The sequence below is a fragment of the Pelmatolapia mariae genome, linkage group LG18, assembly GCF_036321145.2.
Source record: "Pelmatolapia mariae isolate MD_Pm_ZW linkage group LG18, Pm_UMD_F_2, whole genome shotgun sequence".
NCBI lineage: Eukaryota > Metazoa > Chordata > Actinopteri > Cichliformes > Cichlidae > Pelmatolapia > Pelmatolapia mariae.
In genome coordinates this window covers 19315810-19331540 of record NC_086243.1, presented here as the reverse complement: position 1 = coordinate 19331540, position 15731 = coordinate 19315810, and the positions used below count along the sequence as shown (strand labels likewise).

Below are 15731 nucleotides of genomic sequence, written 5' to 3'. Positions count from 1 at the left end.
CAATGGGAGAACCACGCTGTAAATTAGATTTTGCATATCATTTGAATGGTTCTCGATCCTGTGGAGATTAAAAACATTGAAATGAGAAAGTTGTGAGGCTAGAGATGTCCCTGGGAGTGAAAACGATGTCTCATGAATACAAAAGAATATGCCAAAAGCCGTTTCAAAAAACTGAATAAGGCACACATTTAAAAAGGTCTACGAATGATCGTGAAATGTATCCCCCCCTCCCCCTCCCCACCCACCCCCCAAAAAAAGGAAAATTATGTTGAAGGCAGCAGATGTGTGCACCCCTGGAACGACTGAGTAAGAACAAGTTGGAAATCGTGTTGTTAAACCAGCCCACAGAACTAAAGATCACACATCAGAGGAGCTGTAAGTGGGCGGGGCCCCAGATTTTTTTCTTTTTAATAGTCGGACACTATTCCTGTGTCAGCGTGCAGTACATATCCACTTGAGCCACACTTCCATGCTTTTAAGTCGATTTTAGCCCGCTCTGCAAATCGGGGATTCTCCCAGCCTTTTGCACGGGCTCTCAAAGCCTGCTGGATGCTGGTTGCATAACATACAGAGAGAGAGAGATTCATAAACCACCAGTCAGCTTTTTATTTATTTATATTTTTCTACTGAAGTCAAAGAGCTTTGCAGATTCCGACAAAGCACTGAGAAACTATGCGTCTGTATGTGTGAATGCTGATTGGATCAGAGCAAACCAAAGATTTATCAGAGAAAAGGGTTTGCATGGAAGCTGGCAACATGTTCGTACTCCAGAATGGATTATGGAGGAGATTCTCAGAAACCAGTATCTGTAATGAAAGCATACGGCTCTGGAGAAAACATGGATGGAAATTCGAAGTAAACATCTCAGTTACATAATAATCCAGAATGTCGTCGTCTCTATTTAGAGCCCGAATAAGCCAACGCTGTGAATAAATGAGGCAGACTACCTCACTCTCTCTTCCTGGCGTGATGAAGACTAATTATGAATAATGTGAATTTGTGCTCAACGTCTCATAAAGGAGAAAAAAACCAGGCGAGTGATAACGTTGCACACACAGCCTACAGAGAGACGGTGAGTTGGTAGGCATGGTTAACACGCAGTAAGCATACTCTGCTTACACGGAGGCTTAGACCTTGACACAGAGCCACAATCCAACGGAGCTCCATCCGGCGTTGCCATAGTAACACACCCCAGTACCTTTTTTCAGATATCATAGCAAAAGCCCAGGAACAAAACAGTGAAGAAACAGCCACGGATGAACCTTCCCTCTGCTGGGTGAAGCTTCTCTGCAATGTTAATAGTCAGTCTGGAGTGAAGCCAGTGTTGAAGCGCAAGAAACAATGAGGTGCCCGGTGTTCGCCAGACAGGTACGTTGTATCAGAGCAACGATGTGAAGGGACACGGACATATATGAACCGATACATTTCCCTGATTAAAGCAACAAGGGTCGATCTGGGTTTTTTTTTTCCTCCCCCAGCATTTCAACCATTGATTTCTCAAGGACTAATTAAGCTATGAGGATTTTTTTCCTTCTCCCATGGTGCAGCAAAATGCCAGAAACTAATTATGCGCTTCATGTCTCACCCTCACTATAATTACACTAAAATGAAACACTGCAAACCCCTCAAAGATCATCAGTTAACTCTGGGTTTGCCAACATCTTGCTGGAATTTGTAGAGGACGCAGTCTTCAGGCCAGAGGGGGGCATTCTTGGTTTTTATATATATATATATATATATAAAAAAGGATTCCTTTCATATCAAGTGCTTTAAATGTGTAAAAAGCACCTGATTGTGACAAAAACCTTCATTTACAGTGCCACTTTTACTTGCATGTTTTAGTAATGAGCTTCAAATTACTAGAAATGTTACATTTTGTCATTTTCCCACCATTTTCAGTGAAGGGAGAAATAGAACTGAGTCAATTATCAATCTCGCCATTTGGAAGCTTAACAAAATCCAAAACAAAACAGTTTAATGGAAGCTAATTAGAAAAATACGCACAGAAGCGGCAAAAAAACAAAAAACAGTGCTGTTCTTCATTATTTAAATATCCTATTACGCTCCTCCAAATATGGTCACCCAACCATCCCATCCTAACAGAAAGCTGACAAAACCAGCTTTTCACACATCGTCAACAATGTAATACATATGACAGGCTGCGGCAGCCGAGGCGCTGAGGTCAAAAGAGCCACAGTAAACATGCTGCATTAAATCTGCAATGCTCTGATCTTTGTGCTCGGTGTCATGTTTGTAATCCACCTCCTGACCCACGCTTTCTTCAGCAGGCTCTTACCTTCAGGCGATTCCTCTTGCACATATGTCCCTGTCAAATATCGATGAACCAAGGCAGACTTCCCGCTGGACAGGTTTCCCACAATCCCCTGCAAGTCCAAGAGCAAAAAGCTATGAGATGATGTACAGGTTCAAGTGACCTGACAGAGAAAAAGAAAAAAAAATCCTACCACAAAGGCATTGAAATTACATAAGTCATGCTGTTTTGAGTTTTATCTTTTTATATCTTCTTTCCAAAAAACTGAAGCTTCAACCTCAATCATAAAGGCTTTGCAAGTTTTCAGCCCAGTATGTGCAAATTGTGTGTGGCAAAAAGCAAAACACTGCATCAAGGTCAATAATATCAGAAATAAAACCATCTCCACATCTTATTTAATTCCTAATCTTTAGTTAGGCTGCTAAGTCTTAAATCCTAGCTGTATGAGTCACTAAAGTTTTAGAGATTATTCTTTCTACAGAGACGTACCATCAGAACTCAACTGAAAAATCAAAGACTGACGTTCTGGGCATTTTTATTGCGCATATATTTCAATGTGTGTGTATTTAAGAAGATAAGTAAAAAAGAAGAAGTGCTGCATTTAAGGCATTTTTGAAAAGACTAACTGATTTTTTTTTCACCAGTATGCACGTTTCTTATTCAAAAAACGAAAAATGTAGTTTTGTGGGTGTGATTTTTCTATTATTATTTTTTTTACTCTTAAAATTGGTCAAGGTGTAATTATTTGAAAAAGTAATGAAACTTTCACACTAAACCTAAAGGTGACTCCATTTTTGCTGTGATGGATAGCTTCTCTGCTAAGTAGATTTTTATTACACACTGGCCTGAAGTGAAAACAAGTGTTGGCTAGGGGGAAGAAAATCAAATTAAAAACTTTAGAAGGTAGTAGGCAGTAAAAGAAACTCCATTTGGTTTGTGTTCAAAGGGGTAAAGGTCCCTTTCGTAGGCCATGCGAGTTTGAAATATTGTCCAAGTGCCTCTGATTTACACCCGACTTTGGTTGTAGTCTGTCCTGTTCTACCTCTCCCTGCCGTCTAGACCAGACCAAACTGCAGTGCCTTCGGGGTGATGCATGGCTGAGGGTGGGCTGACGATGCCAGCATGTCTGGGAAGAACAAAGACTGCAACATGCCTCATCTCCTCCCTCTCCAGCTCCTCCTCTACCCACCATCGCCCTCTCCTTCCACAGATCATTAGTGGGTGTTAAAGCAGGTATGGTTCTAATTATAGGGACGTTTGAGGCACAAGAGAAAAGGTGTGTTCAAGGTCTTTTCCTAGCCTAGCTTCTTTATAACTGAAGTATGTATATCATGAGGTACCCAGCAGAATAAGCTATGAATAAATTCAAAGTTAGCAAAAAGTTGTGGTGCTGTAAAAGCTATGAGTCAAAAAAAAGGCTTTGAATGTGCCACAGAACCAGCGTTCTCCTGCTGTTTAACTGCTGGGCTTTGTGGCCCACTGGTATATAGGATTCATGATCTCGAAATGCCGTATCAGCATTATGCTACTACAGAACCTTCACTCTTCTTTGTAGACGTTTAGCTCTGATGTGAGATGATCAAAAGATGGCAATAAAACAGGATTTAACCACAGTCAAGTCACCAGCACGAAATCAACAGTACCAGAGTACAGCTCACTGTTGCGGCAGAAAAAAATTAGAGGTTTTCTCACATGGTTTTAATCGTTTTAATTCATCTACAGGAATTGTTTTGACCCCTATTATTGTGGTATCAAAGAGGAAGAAAGCAAAACCTGCTTTTTTTCCCCCTATCATTTTTAAAAGCTTCTGAGAGTTGTAACCAACTTCCTTTCAGCACGACCTTGTCGCTGCACGGTAACTCTGTGAAAGTTTTGAAAAGAATGATTACTATTTTTGCGGCACTTAATTTAGTCTTACCGGGTCCATTTAACAAACCCCCGCATGGAAGCTGCCAATTAACACCTTAGAAACATAAAAAGCAACAGACGCATTTAAAAGTGTTTGAAGCCAATAAAGGAAGTTTGTCTTTGTGCTCGCTGTGAATCCCCCCATTGAAGTTTCCCCTTCTTCAAGGTGCCACAACAATGAATTCACCTAACACTGAAAAATATTATATCCACTGGGAGAACGGCAGAGCGGAGCCTTTCAAGGCTGCTAGTCTTTATGTGGGGAAGGCATTAAATCATGTGAGGATGTTAGTAGTGCATTTGGCAGAGGCTGTGCGTGTGCTTCACTGGCGGGTGGGAGCGGACCCAGGATGTGTCACTGGCCTAGCCCAAAACTGTCACTCATCCTGTGTCCTGCTGCAAAACCACCCTGTATCGCCATGCCAACGCATCTCATTAAAAATCACCCACTATGTGCCAGGGAAAAAGTCCAGCCAATTTCTCAAATGTTCCCTCTCATGTGAAATGCAAAACTAGTATTACATGGAGAGAACATGCTTTCCCACTGACATTTAAATCTGTTAGTAAGATGAAACCTCTGAGGGCAAATTAACACCAGGATTGTCAAAAACAACAAAAAAAGTTACTCACCACTTTCAGCTCCGGCACTGATCGACTCAATGTCCATTCCTGGCTGTTGACAAAAGAGTCTAAAAAGAAAAAGACAAATGAAGACGTAAATGACAAACACAAAAAGTACTAAGCGATGGTATGCGTTCTGTTCTATTTGACCCCCAGCTATAATATGGCACTGACAGCTTTTGCTAGCGGCTGAATTTGAAGAGTCTGCAATAAGTTTTATGCTGAATGCTCCACCAGTCGCATCAAGCATTTTGACTTACACAGCAGTCAATTACAGTAAAACATTTTTAAAGGAATTGTGGGGTTGTTGCCCTTTTTTAAAAAAAGATTTCCTGCACACATGTTAACCAGAACCACTGAATCAAAGCTTTATGGCAGATGGACAGAGCCAACTTTAGTGAAAAAGTTGTGTAGTTATGAATATATAGCCATTTGGCCTGTCGTGTTCTAATGTTTGTCCTTTTATTTTCACCTTTTCTCCTATTTTTTTTCCCCATTGTTCTTTTATCTTTCTTTAATTCCCCCCCTTCTTCTCTTTACCACTTCAACCCCTCCCTGCTTGTCAGCTTTGGCATTGCTAAATTACACATATCCTATGTGAATAATAATAAAAATATATGAATTATTAAAACATTATTTATAGAGTTTAGGCAAACCAAATCTGTTTGGCAAACAATGCATTCAGATCATAATTCTGATAATGAATGCTGTTGGACAAGACAGGTAAAAAAAAAAAACAACTTTAAAAAAGTAGAATTTAAAGAAAAAAGTCAAAAGAAAAAGATACAGTCATTCTGTGTTCTTCACTGGTGACCAATAGGACAGCCTCACATATGTCTGATTATGCATGTGCAACATGTGCACAGCAGCGCAGGCTAATAGTTGCTCACAGCCATTACTGAGCTCCGAGGAAGACACAAAGTTGGCCAAAGTAAACCATGGAGGAACCGCCATGAAATGTTTAAACCTAATGAGACACTTAAATCACCCTCACCCAGCTGAACATGGACATTTTAAAGACGCTAATAAAGGAAGAGTGGCTATAGCTAAAGCTATCTAGAGCTCAATATCTACAGACTCGGTATGAGCAAGGGCTCAAAGCAGGAACAGAAAAAAAAATGTTTAGCGAAGTAAAAAAAAGAGCAAAGGATCCATGTGCTGCTATCTGATGGAGTTATAAACATACCAGAAAATTATTTATGTAACTTGCATTTGTGTTGTTATATAAATCTGATAAACCTGCTTTTGTTTGGTAGGGTAAAATATGTCAAGTAAAGGCGAATGTATAGAAACCCATTTTAGCTAATTATCTGTAGCTTTATTCTCAGTTCTTTCAGTGAGAGTCTATCATGTCCAGTTTGTGGGAAATTAAGAAACTTAATAATTTATTTTAGTGTAAAAATATCCCGCATTGAAAAAAAAGTTGATTTTTTGTATAAGGTGTCCCTTATATTAGAAAACTGGAATAAGCAAAAATAAAATTAAATAAATAACTAAATGAATAAATCAGTAGCACCTCACTTCGAAAAATAAATAAATAAGAAATAAAAATCAGCCAAGAAAATTACAATCAGTGCATCTCATATTTCTGTGATAATAATTTGCATAAACTAGGATTTTTTTTATAATCCTCCAGAAACATATCTGCATATGAATGAGCTGAATTCGAACCTTCTGGTGATTTCTAGTGCTGGAAGCTTTCTGGTTTCAGTCTATAGTCTGCTCCTAGTTCAAATTCAGTCGACCAATCAAATCTAAGCAGGCCTTAGCTGCATGCAGGTCCCCTCAAAAGTGGAACCCCGTTTACTGAAATGCAATCTTAAATTCATCAGCTAACATCTGAAGACGAATTAACTTTTTAAAGTTTATCTGCATTTGTAAACATCACAAAATACCTTGGACCAGGTATCTGCTGGTTACAACGGATACCTGGAAAAACTGTTCCTTGCATTCAGAGTATAAGGAATCTTAAGGTGCCAGTTTTTCAGGCTTAGTTCAATGGTAGAAGCACTTTGATTAAAGCAACTTAAACCAGAAACTAACGGCGATATTAGATGAAGCCCCAAAAGAGACTACCCTGCTTGCTCAGCTGGCTCCAGCCCTCAGATCCTCATTTGAGTGGTTAAGAAAATGCATGGATGGATCGATCGATTGATAATTTAAAGGATTTTGAATCTGTCCGACTCTTTTGTTTTCTCTAGTTTTGTTTATTTGTTTACAACACAAGTGTGAAGAAGTAATTCCAACAGACCTGCAGTTAATGCAGTCTGTGAAGGCCATTTCAATGTAGGGATTTTGCTGATCTGTTTTAAAAGGCAGTTATTATCAGGCTTGATTCAGCATGGTAGGTTTACCAGTGACATTTGGAGACATTGACTAGATAATAGAGCTCTGAAAAAGGGCAGAGCACTATAAAGGACAATGCGAACCCTCAGAACTAAAAACACAAATGACAGCTCCACAAGCTGTGCCCATTTCCCACAGAGATGGAGTACAGCTATGTGTCATAACATCTATTAGAACAAAGACCACCTTCCTGTTTCGGATCAAGGCTTTCTTGCCATCTGAACCTCCCAAATAAGATACCATCTCTAATACAGGAGCCTACATGCCGCCTTGCACAGGTAACCCCCTCCACATCTCTAAACCATAACAATTAAACTACTCATACACCATCATTACACAGCTATGGCGGTTTTTCTTTTTGCTGCAGGCGATGCCAATATGAAAAGACACAAAGCATAAACAGTAAGGACACCAGTGTCGTTATAGGACATGTTTCAGGTTTTTTTTTTTTCCAAAATGTATGCTAAAAGCATAAATGACTCATAGACGGGGAGACATGAGCCAAAAATTCCCCTTGACTTGTCCATTAAAAAAACCCCACAAAAAACAAAAATCCTCAGTTAAAATCTTGACTTTTTCTCCAATCCATTTACAAAGAGCGTCACTCTGCTGTGGATGTCTCACTTGTTGTGGGAGAGGAGAGTGCATCCCGAGCACAGGGGCCTTTCACCAACCATTGTTTGGAGCAGAGGAGTCTTTAAACAGCACGCCTCCAGTTAAGCCCTCTCAGTGTGGGTTTGACATGTCAGAACATGAGCAGAGACATCCAAACTGCCTCAGTTTTTAAGTGCAGGAAACTCAATGCAGGTCACGGCTCTCTGAGGCGATCTCCGATAAGGCTGCCGCCCCATTTTATTACAGTTCCTGCTTCTTGTTATTGAAAGGTCAACCAGCGGTAATACTCAAAAATAGCAATTACTTGAACCCATCTTAAGGTGCCAGTCTTTCAGGCTTTGTTAACAGCTCACCCAAAATCAAACTTTTTGTATGTTCCTCTGGGCTGCATTGCTATTTATCTGACAAGATTGTGAGTCATTTATACTGGCTATAGTAATATCTGCTTTCTCTTGAATATAATGGAACTGAATGGAGCTTTTTTTGTTGTACTTAAAGTGCCAACAAATATGTTTTTGTCAAACTTGGTATCATGACCTTGTTACTAAAATGGTCTGGCACTTTCATATAGGAACTATTTTCTTTCTACTGTCTCATCACAGCTCATCTAATGTTTACATCCTGTTACTGTATCATTAGCACAAGCTTGCCACCATGGGTACATAGATGCTTTCTTCAGTACAGTAATATAATTAGCAAGTAGTTCCTAGATTGTCCTTTTAATGAAGAACTGGTTATTAGTGAAATAAAGCAGAATGAATAAAGAGTAATATTTGATAAATGAAGCCCCCAAAAAACATGATTTTCAGATTTTAAACAAGGAGTATTTTAAACTCAACCCAACTAACGTGTAGCCATGAAGGGAAATTTTGGGTCATCGCAGGTCAATGCAGAAATTGTGTTGTTGGCCAATGACAATCGCTTCATCTCTGGAGCACCGCATTAACTACCGGAAAACAGCACCACTTATTCTTTCACAGACAATAATAACAACAAAAGGAAGCAATAGAAAATGAGTGCCTTTCACTAAAATAATATTGAAATCAAGAACACAACAAAGAAACAGCATCATGGTGAAGATGCCTGAAATTTGCCATCCCGAAAGAGATAAAGTGGAACCGAACTGTTCCCCCACTAAAAGAAAAGCCCCTAATTGAATCCATGTGGTCAGCATTACGTCATTCTTTAAATATGACCATCCCCATATCGCTGTGTCCCAGAATGCCTATGGAAACAAGGGAGCCCCGGGACTCGCGATGTCTACAGAGGACACCAGTGTCTTTGTCTCTGTGAGGGTAAAACTGTTGGCAGCATGTTTGTCAGGTCTTTCACTTCGCTGCTCACGTCTGCTCAGATAAAAATGACCACTCAGTCTGAGGGTAGCGAAGCACAAGCGAAGCCCCGACTTATTCCATGAGAAAAGAAAATCTAATGTGAGCAGCAAGTCCGTGCGTATGCACATGCATGCATGCGTGCCAATGTGCAGTGAATCTGAAGTGTTTTTTTGGGGAACGAGAGAGGACAACCTTGAGATCTAAACTTCCACTCTTACTCTGACCAACTTTCCAACCATACTTTCCTTCCGTCATGAATTACAGAGTGAAAATTTAGCTAGCAATTAGTGTTTCTACTCTGATGATTCACCAACTGACATTCCCCGTCTGGCTACTTTTATCATGCATGTCATGACAAAAATGGTCCTGCAGCATCTTCCTTTTGTCTGTAGCTCTACAAAAAAAAAAAACATTTACAGAAAAAAACAAGCATAAGAGCTCTTACTTCTCTTCTGCTGAGCTCCCAAACACAAGCCAGTCATTTCCATCAAATTAGGTAAGTGACAAACACAGTCAGCAGACAACAAGGTGAAAATCTTTACCCTGAGCTCGTCTAATGCAACCTGGATGGTCTGGCCTACTTAAAGCTCCCAGAGCCTTGTGTTGTCTGCAAAAAGGCATTGATCACTTCCCCTTAAAATAAATTGGACATCCCGGTTCAAACAAGATTCACATTTAACACGAGATTTGCAAATTGGGTTTTCAAGAAGTCTTGCAGTGGAATGCCCAGGCTGACTGACTCAGTTTGTCAAATTAAGAAGGGAATGTGCCAGAGGTTATCTTTGCAGCTACAAAAAGGAATAAGAAAAAAAAGAACAAAAACCAAAGGAATCATTCACGCATGAATGAAACTGCATGCAAAGTTAGAGAAGATCCACAAATTGCAGCTTTTTTGGCAAATGGTGTGTAGACCTCTTGGTGAAACAGCAGGATCCTGCTTCAAATGAGCTACAGTTCTGAAAAACACAATGTACTGGAGCTGAGATTTGCAGTGGCAGCTGCTCATATACAAGTTACATTCAGTTATTAACAGATTTCCCTCTGCTCCTAACCAGACTGTCTGCGATTCAGTGGTTTTTCAATATCTTGCCGTCTCCCCATGTGTCCTGCTGCAGCTGAGAGGGCATTATGGCAGTGTCACTGTTTATTCAACTTCCCCTGAAAGTGTATTTATCTTGAACATAGCTACCTGCTGGGGACTCAACTACACCTGCTGATATGAACGCCAAAAACAAAAGCATTTTTTTCTAATTATTTTTCACTCTGCAGGTTTTAAAGTAAGGCCGATTCCATCTGAAAGGTACAGCACATACAGGAAGCACCTTATGTGAAATGGCAGTAGTTCACATGAATTAATATCGAAAGAGGCAAAGCGAAAGGGAAACAAAGGGAATTCCATCCTCATGAATATATTTTGTGTCAGATTTAAGATAAATGAGTCTGGATTTCACCTTCGTGGGGGGGGATTTTCTTCTCTAAAAGGTAACTCCAAAAAATACCCATCACTGAGTGTTTTCCTGTCTGCAAGCTACATTGACAGGTTAGAGTACAGGTTACTGTAGAGTTCTATCTGCAGCACCACTGCAGTATTTCAACCTCTGCTACATATGTGCACCGTTGACCACCTACACTGCTTCTCCGACTCAAAGGACCCCAGAGACCACCCCCCACTCCCCATTTCAGCACACAGTTCACTGGCCACTCCTGGATCCGACAGGATGGCTTTGTTTACTCAACAGGTGGGGGTGGGGACACCTCAAACTCTTCCCCCTGTTAAACTCCCTTCCTCCACCCAAACGTCATCCACACACTCGAGTACAGCCTGAGTGTATGCAAGCATTCAGTCACAGAAGAGTTAGGCTTTGGCTTTTCTGGATTTAATTTACTTTAAGAACCAACAGTTCGGCAGGTAGCAACATGCGCAGAGTCCCGCCCAGGGCATTGAACACCCAGCTTAACTCAAGCTGATCGGCACACCTACATTCCTGAAGCTTGACTGACTGACTGACTGCAGTGGAAGAAATGGACAAATACCACTTGACTCTGGAAAACAAATGAATAGGTATCCTTGGTAACGTGTCATGGGAGAATACAAACAGACAAGAGATTAACAAGTCTGACCTCAGCCTCTTCATGAGTCTCAAATTAACATGAAAATTAAAACAAAAGAAATGTTTTGCTGGTTCAAAAGGTGCGAATATATACATGACATGTACGACTTGACATCGGCAGAAGTTATTAGGTTGTCACAGACGACTAATTAGGTCTCTTTGAAAAGGTGTGAAATTGGAGCTTGACGCACAAAACGCAGCAAATCACAGCCATTAATTCAGATAGTTACAAATATTTGCCTCTCTGCCTGCTCTTCCAGGCAACTGGACAAACACACTTCACTGTCAGAGTTAACCTTTAAACACAGCGCTTAAGTCGTTTGCTCCTCTCCCCATCATTACAGCATGTAAGCCCTCTTAATTTAGCATTGCGAGACTGCCAAATGCATCCCCATTACAGCCTCTAACTGCTTTAATGCTACTTCTTTAAGCTGCGTCTCTGAGAGGCCAACATGCAGGCCTGGGTCAGGATAACACAGAGATAGCACGGGGACTGTGTTATGCCACAGCCGCCCCTCTGTAAAACAAACTGTTATCATGTGTTCTTTTCAGTCACTGGTGATTTCACTTCACCTACTTTTTGACTGAACTACAAAAACCTCACAGAAGGCAAAGTAATTGCTGTGCATGTGCACACGAACTGGAGGTTCACACATGAAAAACACTGGGGAAATAAAATACCCGAAATAGAAATTCCAAAAGGACTCTTTGGACTTTTTTGAATGCCATCCAAACTCACAATTCCCCCACATGTTTTTCATTTGCTTGTCCTAAAAAAAGTGCACTTCCTTATTTCTCTCGAGCTGTAACTTTCTGTGCAGTGAGCAAGAGGGGGTATATAAAATGGAGCACTGAGCTGAGAAATAAATCAGCAGTCTTGCAGGTCTTACCTTGACCTTTGTGGGAGTCAATGCCTGCCAGAGTCTCTATGGTGACAGGCTGTGACTTATTATTCCCAGTCTGGGGATATTGACCACTGTCTTTGCTTTGGGACTGCTGAATTTCACTTTTGCCACTGCTTGGCTGGTCTTTCCTCCTGAAACGGTTTGCTATGAGCTGCCATATACTTGGTTCTTCCTGAACTGGTTTAGAAGTCAGTTTTGGTGGTCGGAGGGGTACCTCCATTACTTTGACCTTCCCCCTGCTGTGATACTGAATGTACTGCATGCCTCCATCTTCCGTCTGATCACTGGAAGTTGAAATCTTTCTTCCTGTGAGGTACGAGAAGGGTTGAGGAGGCATCGTTGCCTCTTCAGCAGTACTTTTAGTCTGAGAGTACTCCTTTGATTCTACCCCAGAACCCAAATCCCTAGGACGAGTCCTCCTGATTCGCAGACTAAAACTCCGTCTTAAAGAGCTCAGTGTACTTTTTGAAGTATCAGATTTGTTGTTTTTGGGGGAAATTTTTGCATCTTTGTCATTTTGCTTTTCCTTGTTCTTCTCTTGTGATGTTTTGCCAAACAGTTTCCATCGTAAGCCTCCTTTGAAAAATCCCTCTCCTTCGCCACCTCTGTGGCTGCCACTCCTCTCGCTGTTTATCTCATCATCAGAGCCCCTCTTTTTTAGTTCCAGTACGGTCATACTGACGGGCCTGGGCTTCCAGCTCCTCTGCCGGACCCTAATGTTCACCTCCGCAGGGCCCGATGGCCGTTGAGCCACAACAGGATTGAGGCCATCCACTGCTCTTAGCTCAGCCTTCCTGCTCCTGTGCTGGTGGCTGTCTAAACTTCCTGTCCATTTGAAGGATTCCTGGGCTTGGGGCTCTGGCAGAACTGCGACTGCACCTGGAAGCATGCAAACGCTCCTCGGCCTCAGCAGCCGTCGTTCTTGTTCGGGCTGACGATCTCTTTGGACCTTGACCGGACCGTCATACATGCTCATCGTCCTTCTGCCGAGCAGGGCTTCATCCTGATGTGACCTTCGTAGCAGGGCCCAAGGCAGAGACCTTTTTCCTGGTGCACTGTCATGATTCCCATGAACAAGTCCTTTAGCCTGGATGGTGGCAGAGCACGATGTTGAGCTCTGAACGAGCTGCTCCTTGGTGTCTGGTTGAGCTGTTAGCTCTACCACGTCTCTGTGTTGTTGTGAGGAGTTTCCTGTGTATTTTGAAGGTGGTTTAAAAAACTTGTCTGTCTTCATTTTTCCCGCAATCACCTCCTCCAACTCCTCCTCATCCTCCTCCACCACTACCTCCTCTCTATGCCTCCCGGCGCTACTCAGGGAGAGCCACCTGCTGAGTTCGTGCTGTGCCTTGCCCAACCTCGGGCTTTTCTCCATTTGGACTATACAAGTCATCTCTCCATTTGGCTGGCAATTCCCAACCAGGGTGTGAGTGACCTGGCCCATTTCCAGCTCCGACACCGGTGCATCTATATGTGTTTCTTTCAAGATTACAGAGACGTGGTATACAGTTATCTCCTGCTGCTGCTGTTCTATAGCTGTACTCCTTGGGGTCGCATCCACGGTCCCACTGCTAAGGAATAGCATCACACTTCATTCAGACCGATTCACACAATCATCCTCATTAACACACTGAAACCAGTGTGTTACATTCTGCCAGAGAGTTGAGATTCAGCTCATGAAGTCCTTCATTTGAAGACTAAATTCCTCTGCCAGGTATAATCTTTCACCTTTGACATGAGGAAAGAAAAAAAGAATAACTTCAAACAAGTTAGTTCAAAGCCTCGCTGCCACCTGCATCCTCTGGCTCCTTTCCTCAGCAGAATCACACAGGCATTTAGATGGTAGCTGCTTTTTGCTCCGCTCTATTCTACCTGTCTCGAGCAAGTAGATGCACAGAAGAAAAACAAAACTTTAACTGCTGATTTTGCAACAAAGGCATATCTGTAACAGACACAAAAGTTACAGCTCAAAAAAACTGAATCATCCTTCTTCTTTGGCAAGTTGCAAACTGCGAGCAATCCCTGTTGTTGGCGGTGCAGAGAAACCCCTTAATCTCTGAGCTCTTGCCATGTAGAGCATGAGGGAGTGTGTCTCTGTTTGAACTTTCAGCTGCCTTCCAACCCCCGGGACACATGGAAAACAAGGAGTGGATCCCAAGGACACTGAACACGCCCTCATGATTTCACCAGAGTTGCTAACAGCCCCCGGAGGTATAAACAGACAAAAGTGAACACACAGGATTGAGATAAGACTCTGCTGATTACACACTGATATATACAGACTACAAGCCACAAGAAACAGCCATAAGTGGGCATTTTATTTGGGTTGACCAATGGTAGAAGAAAAGAATAGACTATAAATTTTCTCATATTTATTTAGACACTTGACTGATTCACCTAAACACATCAGTTTTGGGGATACGCTGCTTAGGTTTTAAACACTTTTACAGGGACGCAGAAGTCAAAATGTCTCCCTCGCTCCAGGATCTATGAGAATACTAATGCAGCACAGCCACGGAGTAACATGGGAGTACCCACACAACCACACACCAACCTTCCAGTGGCTCCCACTATACAGCCTACACTCAGTGGGAGAGCTTAGCTTTAATTCCAAGATTGGCTGACAGCTATTTTTGTTGAGGAACTTATTCTTTTTAAAGCACTAATGGTTACCGTGGCAGAAATCAGTACATTGGACATTATGTAAAATGGCATTCTCTGAATCTAAACATAATTACACATTCACTGCGTGGGCAGTCCTGCATCTAACTTCATTGAGAAAATTAGCACATTGAGCTACTGAGAATGCTGGCATTCGATTAAATGCAGAGAATAAAAAGACTGAGCAGCCTTACGTGGCCTATTCAATCTTCTCGTGCATTAGTGCAGCGTAATGGGTAGAGCTCATTTAGACAGCCATGCACCACAAAGAATCAAGGGAGATTTTGCCCCCACAACTCTGCAGCACCCAGTGTGGTTAAGACTGGAACACTGCCCCTTTGTGGTCAACAAGAGAAGCACACTGGAAGGGAAAATGTTCACTGGGCATGTACTGTTATCGGCTGGATAACCATTCAAAGCTGGTGTGATTTGCCTGGACAAAAAACATATATCTAAAACAGATGCATAATCAGAATTTAACAACACTGCTTATGAGAAAAGAAGAATAACAACAACAACAAGTGGCCATTTCTTGAGTGCATCACTGTGGGGAAACCAGAATAACCGGGAGGCAGAAAGTTACAGCCCAACTGCTGCAGTTTGTGCCAAAAGCTAAATCTCAACAGCATTTGACTTGAACTGATTTTGTTTTTTCGTAACGTCTCCCTAAAGTCCTCCAATTGCTATTGCCGTTGTGTGCCATCTACAGTACGTGTGATATTCCTGATATTTGAAGTGTTTCTTGGCACATTTCTTTCTCCCTTATGTCTCTTTATCAACTGACTCAGCGGTGTTAGAATGAAAACAATCAAAAGCATTTTAGATATTGTTACAGGAAACTCTAACCAAGCGCGTACACCATCAGAAAGATCTGAAGTGAGCGAGTACAGCAGCAAAGTTGAATCCCATATCAGGCTGTCAGGGGTTGTAATTTCAGCCTTTACCTGTGTCTAGGAAGCAG

The 15731-nt window shown here is 41.8% G+C and overlaps 1 protein-coding gene across 2 annotated transcripts in view; it reads right to left on the bottom strand.

Annotated features, from left to right (window-relative positions):
• Window positions 1–15731, bottom strand: part of agap3 (ArfGAP with GTPase domain, ankyrin repeat and PH domain 3) — a 120532-nt gene that overhangs the window by 60048 nt on the left and 44753 nt on the right. Inside the window, exons 1-3 of one of the 2 annotated variants that reach the window (XM_063462993.1) lie at window positions 12098–14141; window positions 4811–4869; window positions 2297–2384 (exon numbers count right to left, since the gene is read on the bottom strand). In XM_063462993.1, the coding sequence (XP_063319063.1) occupies window positions 2297–2384; window positions 4811–4869; window positions 12098–13694 (1744 nt within the window). In that variant the 5' untranslated portion in view covers window positions 13695–14141. Of the gene's footprint in view, window positions 1–2296; window positions 2385–4810; window positions 4870–12097; window positions 14142–15731 lie in introns of those variants that run through there. The other variant, XM_063462994.1, reaches the window with a different exon arrangement.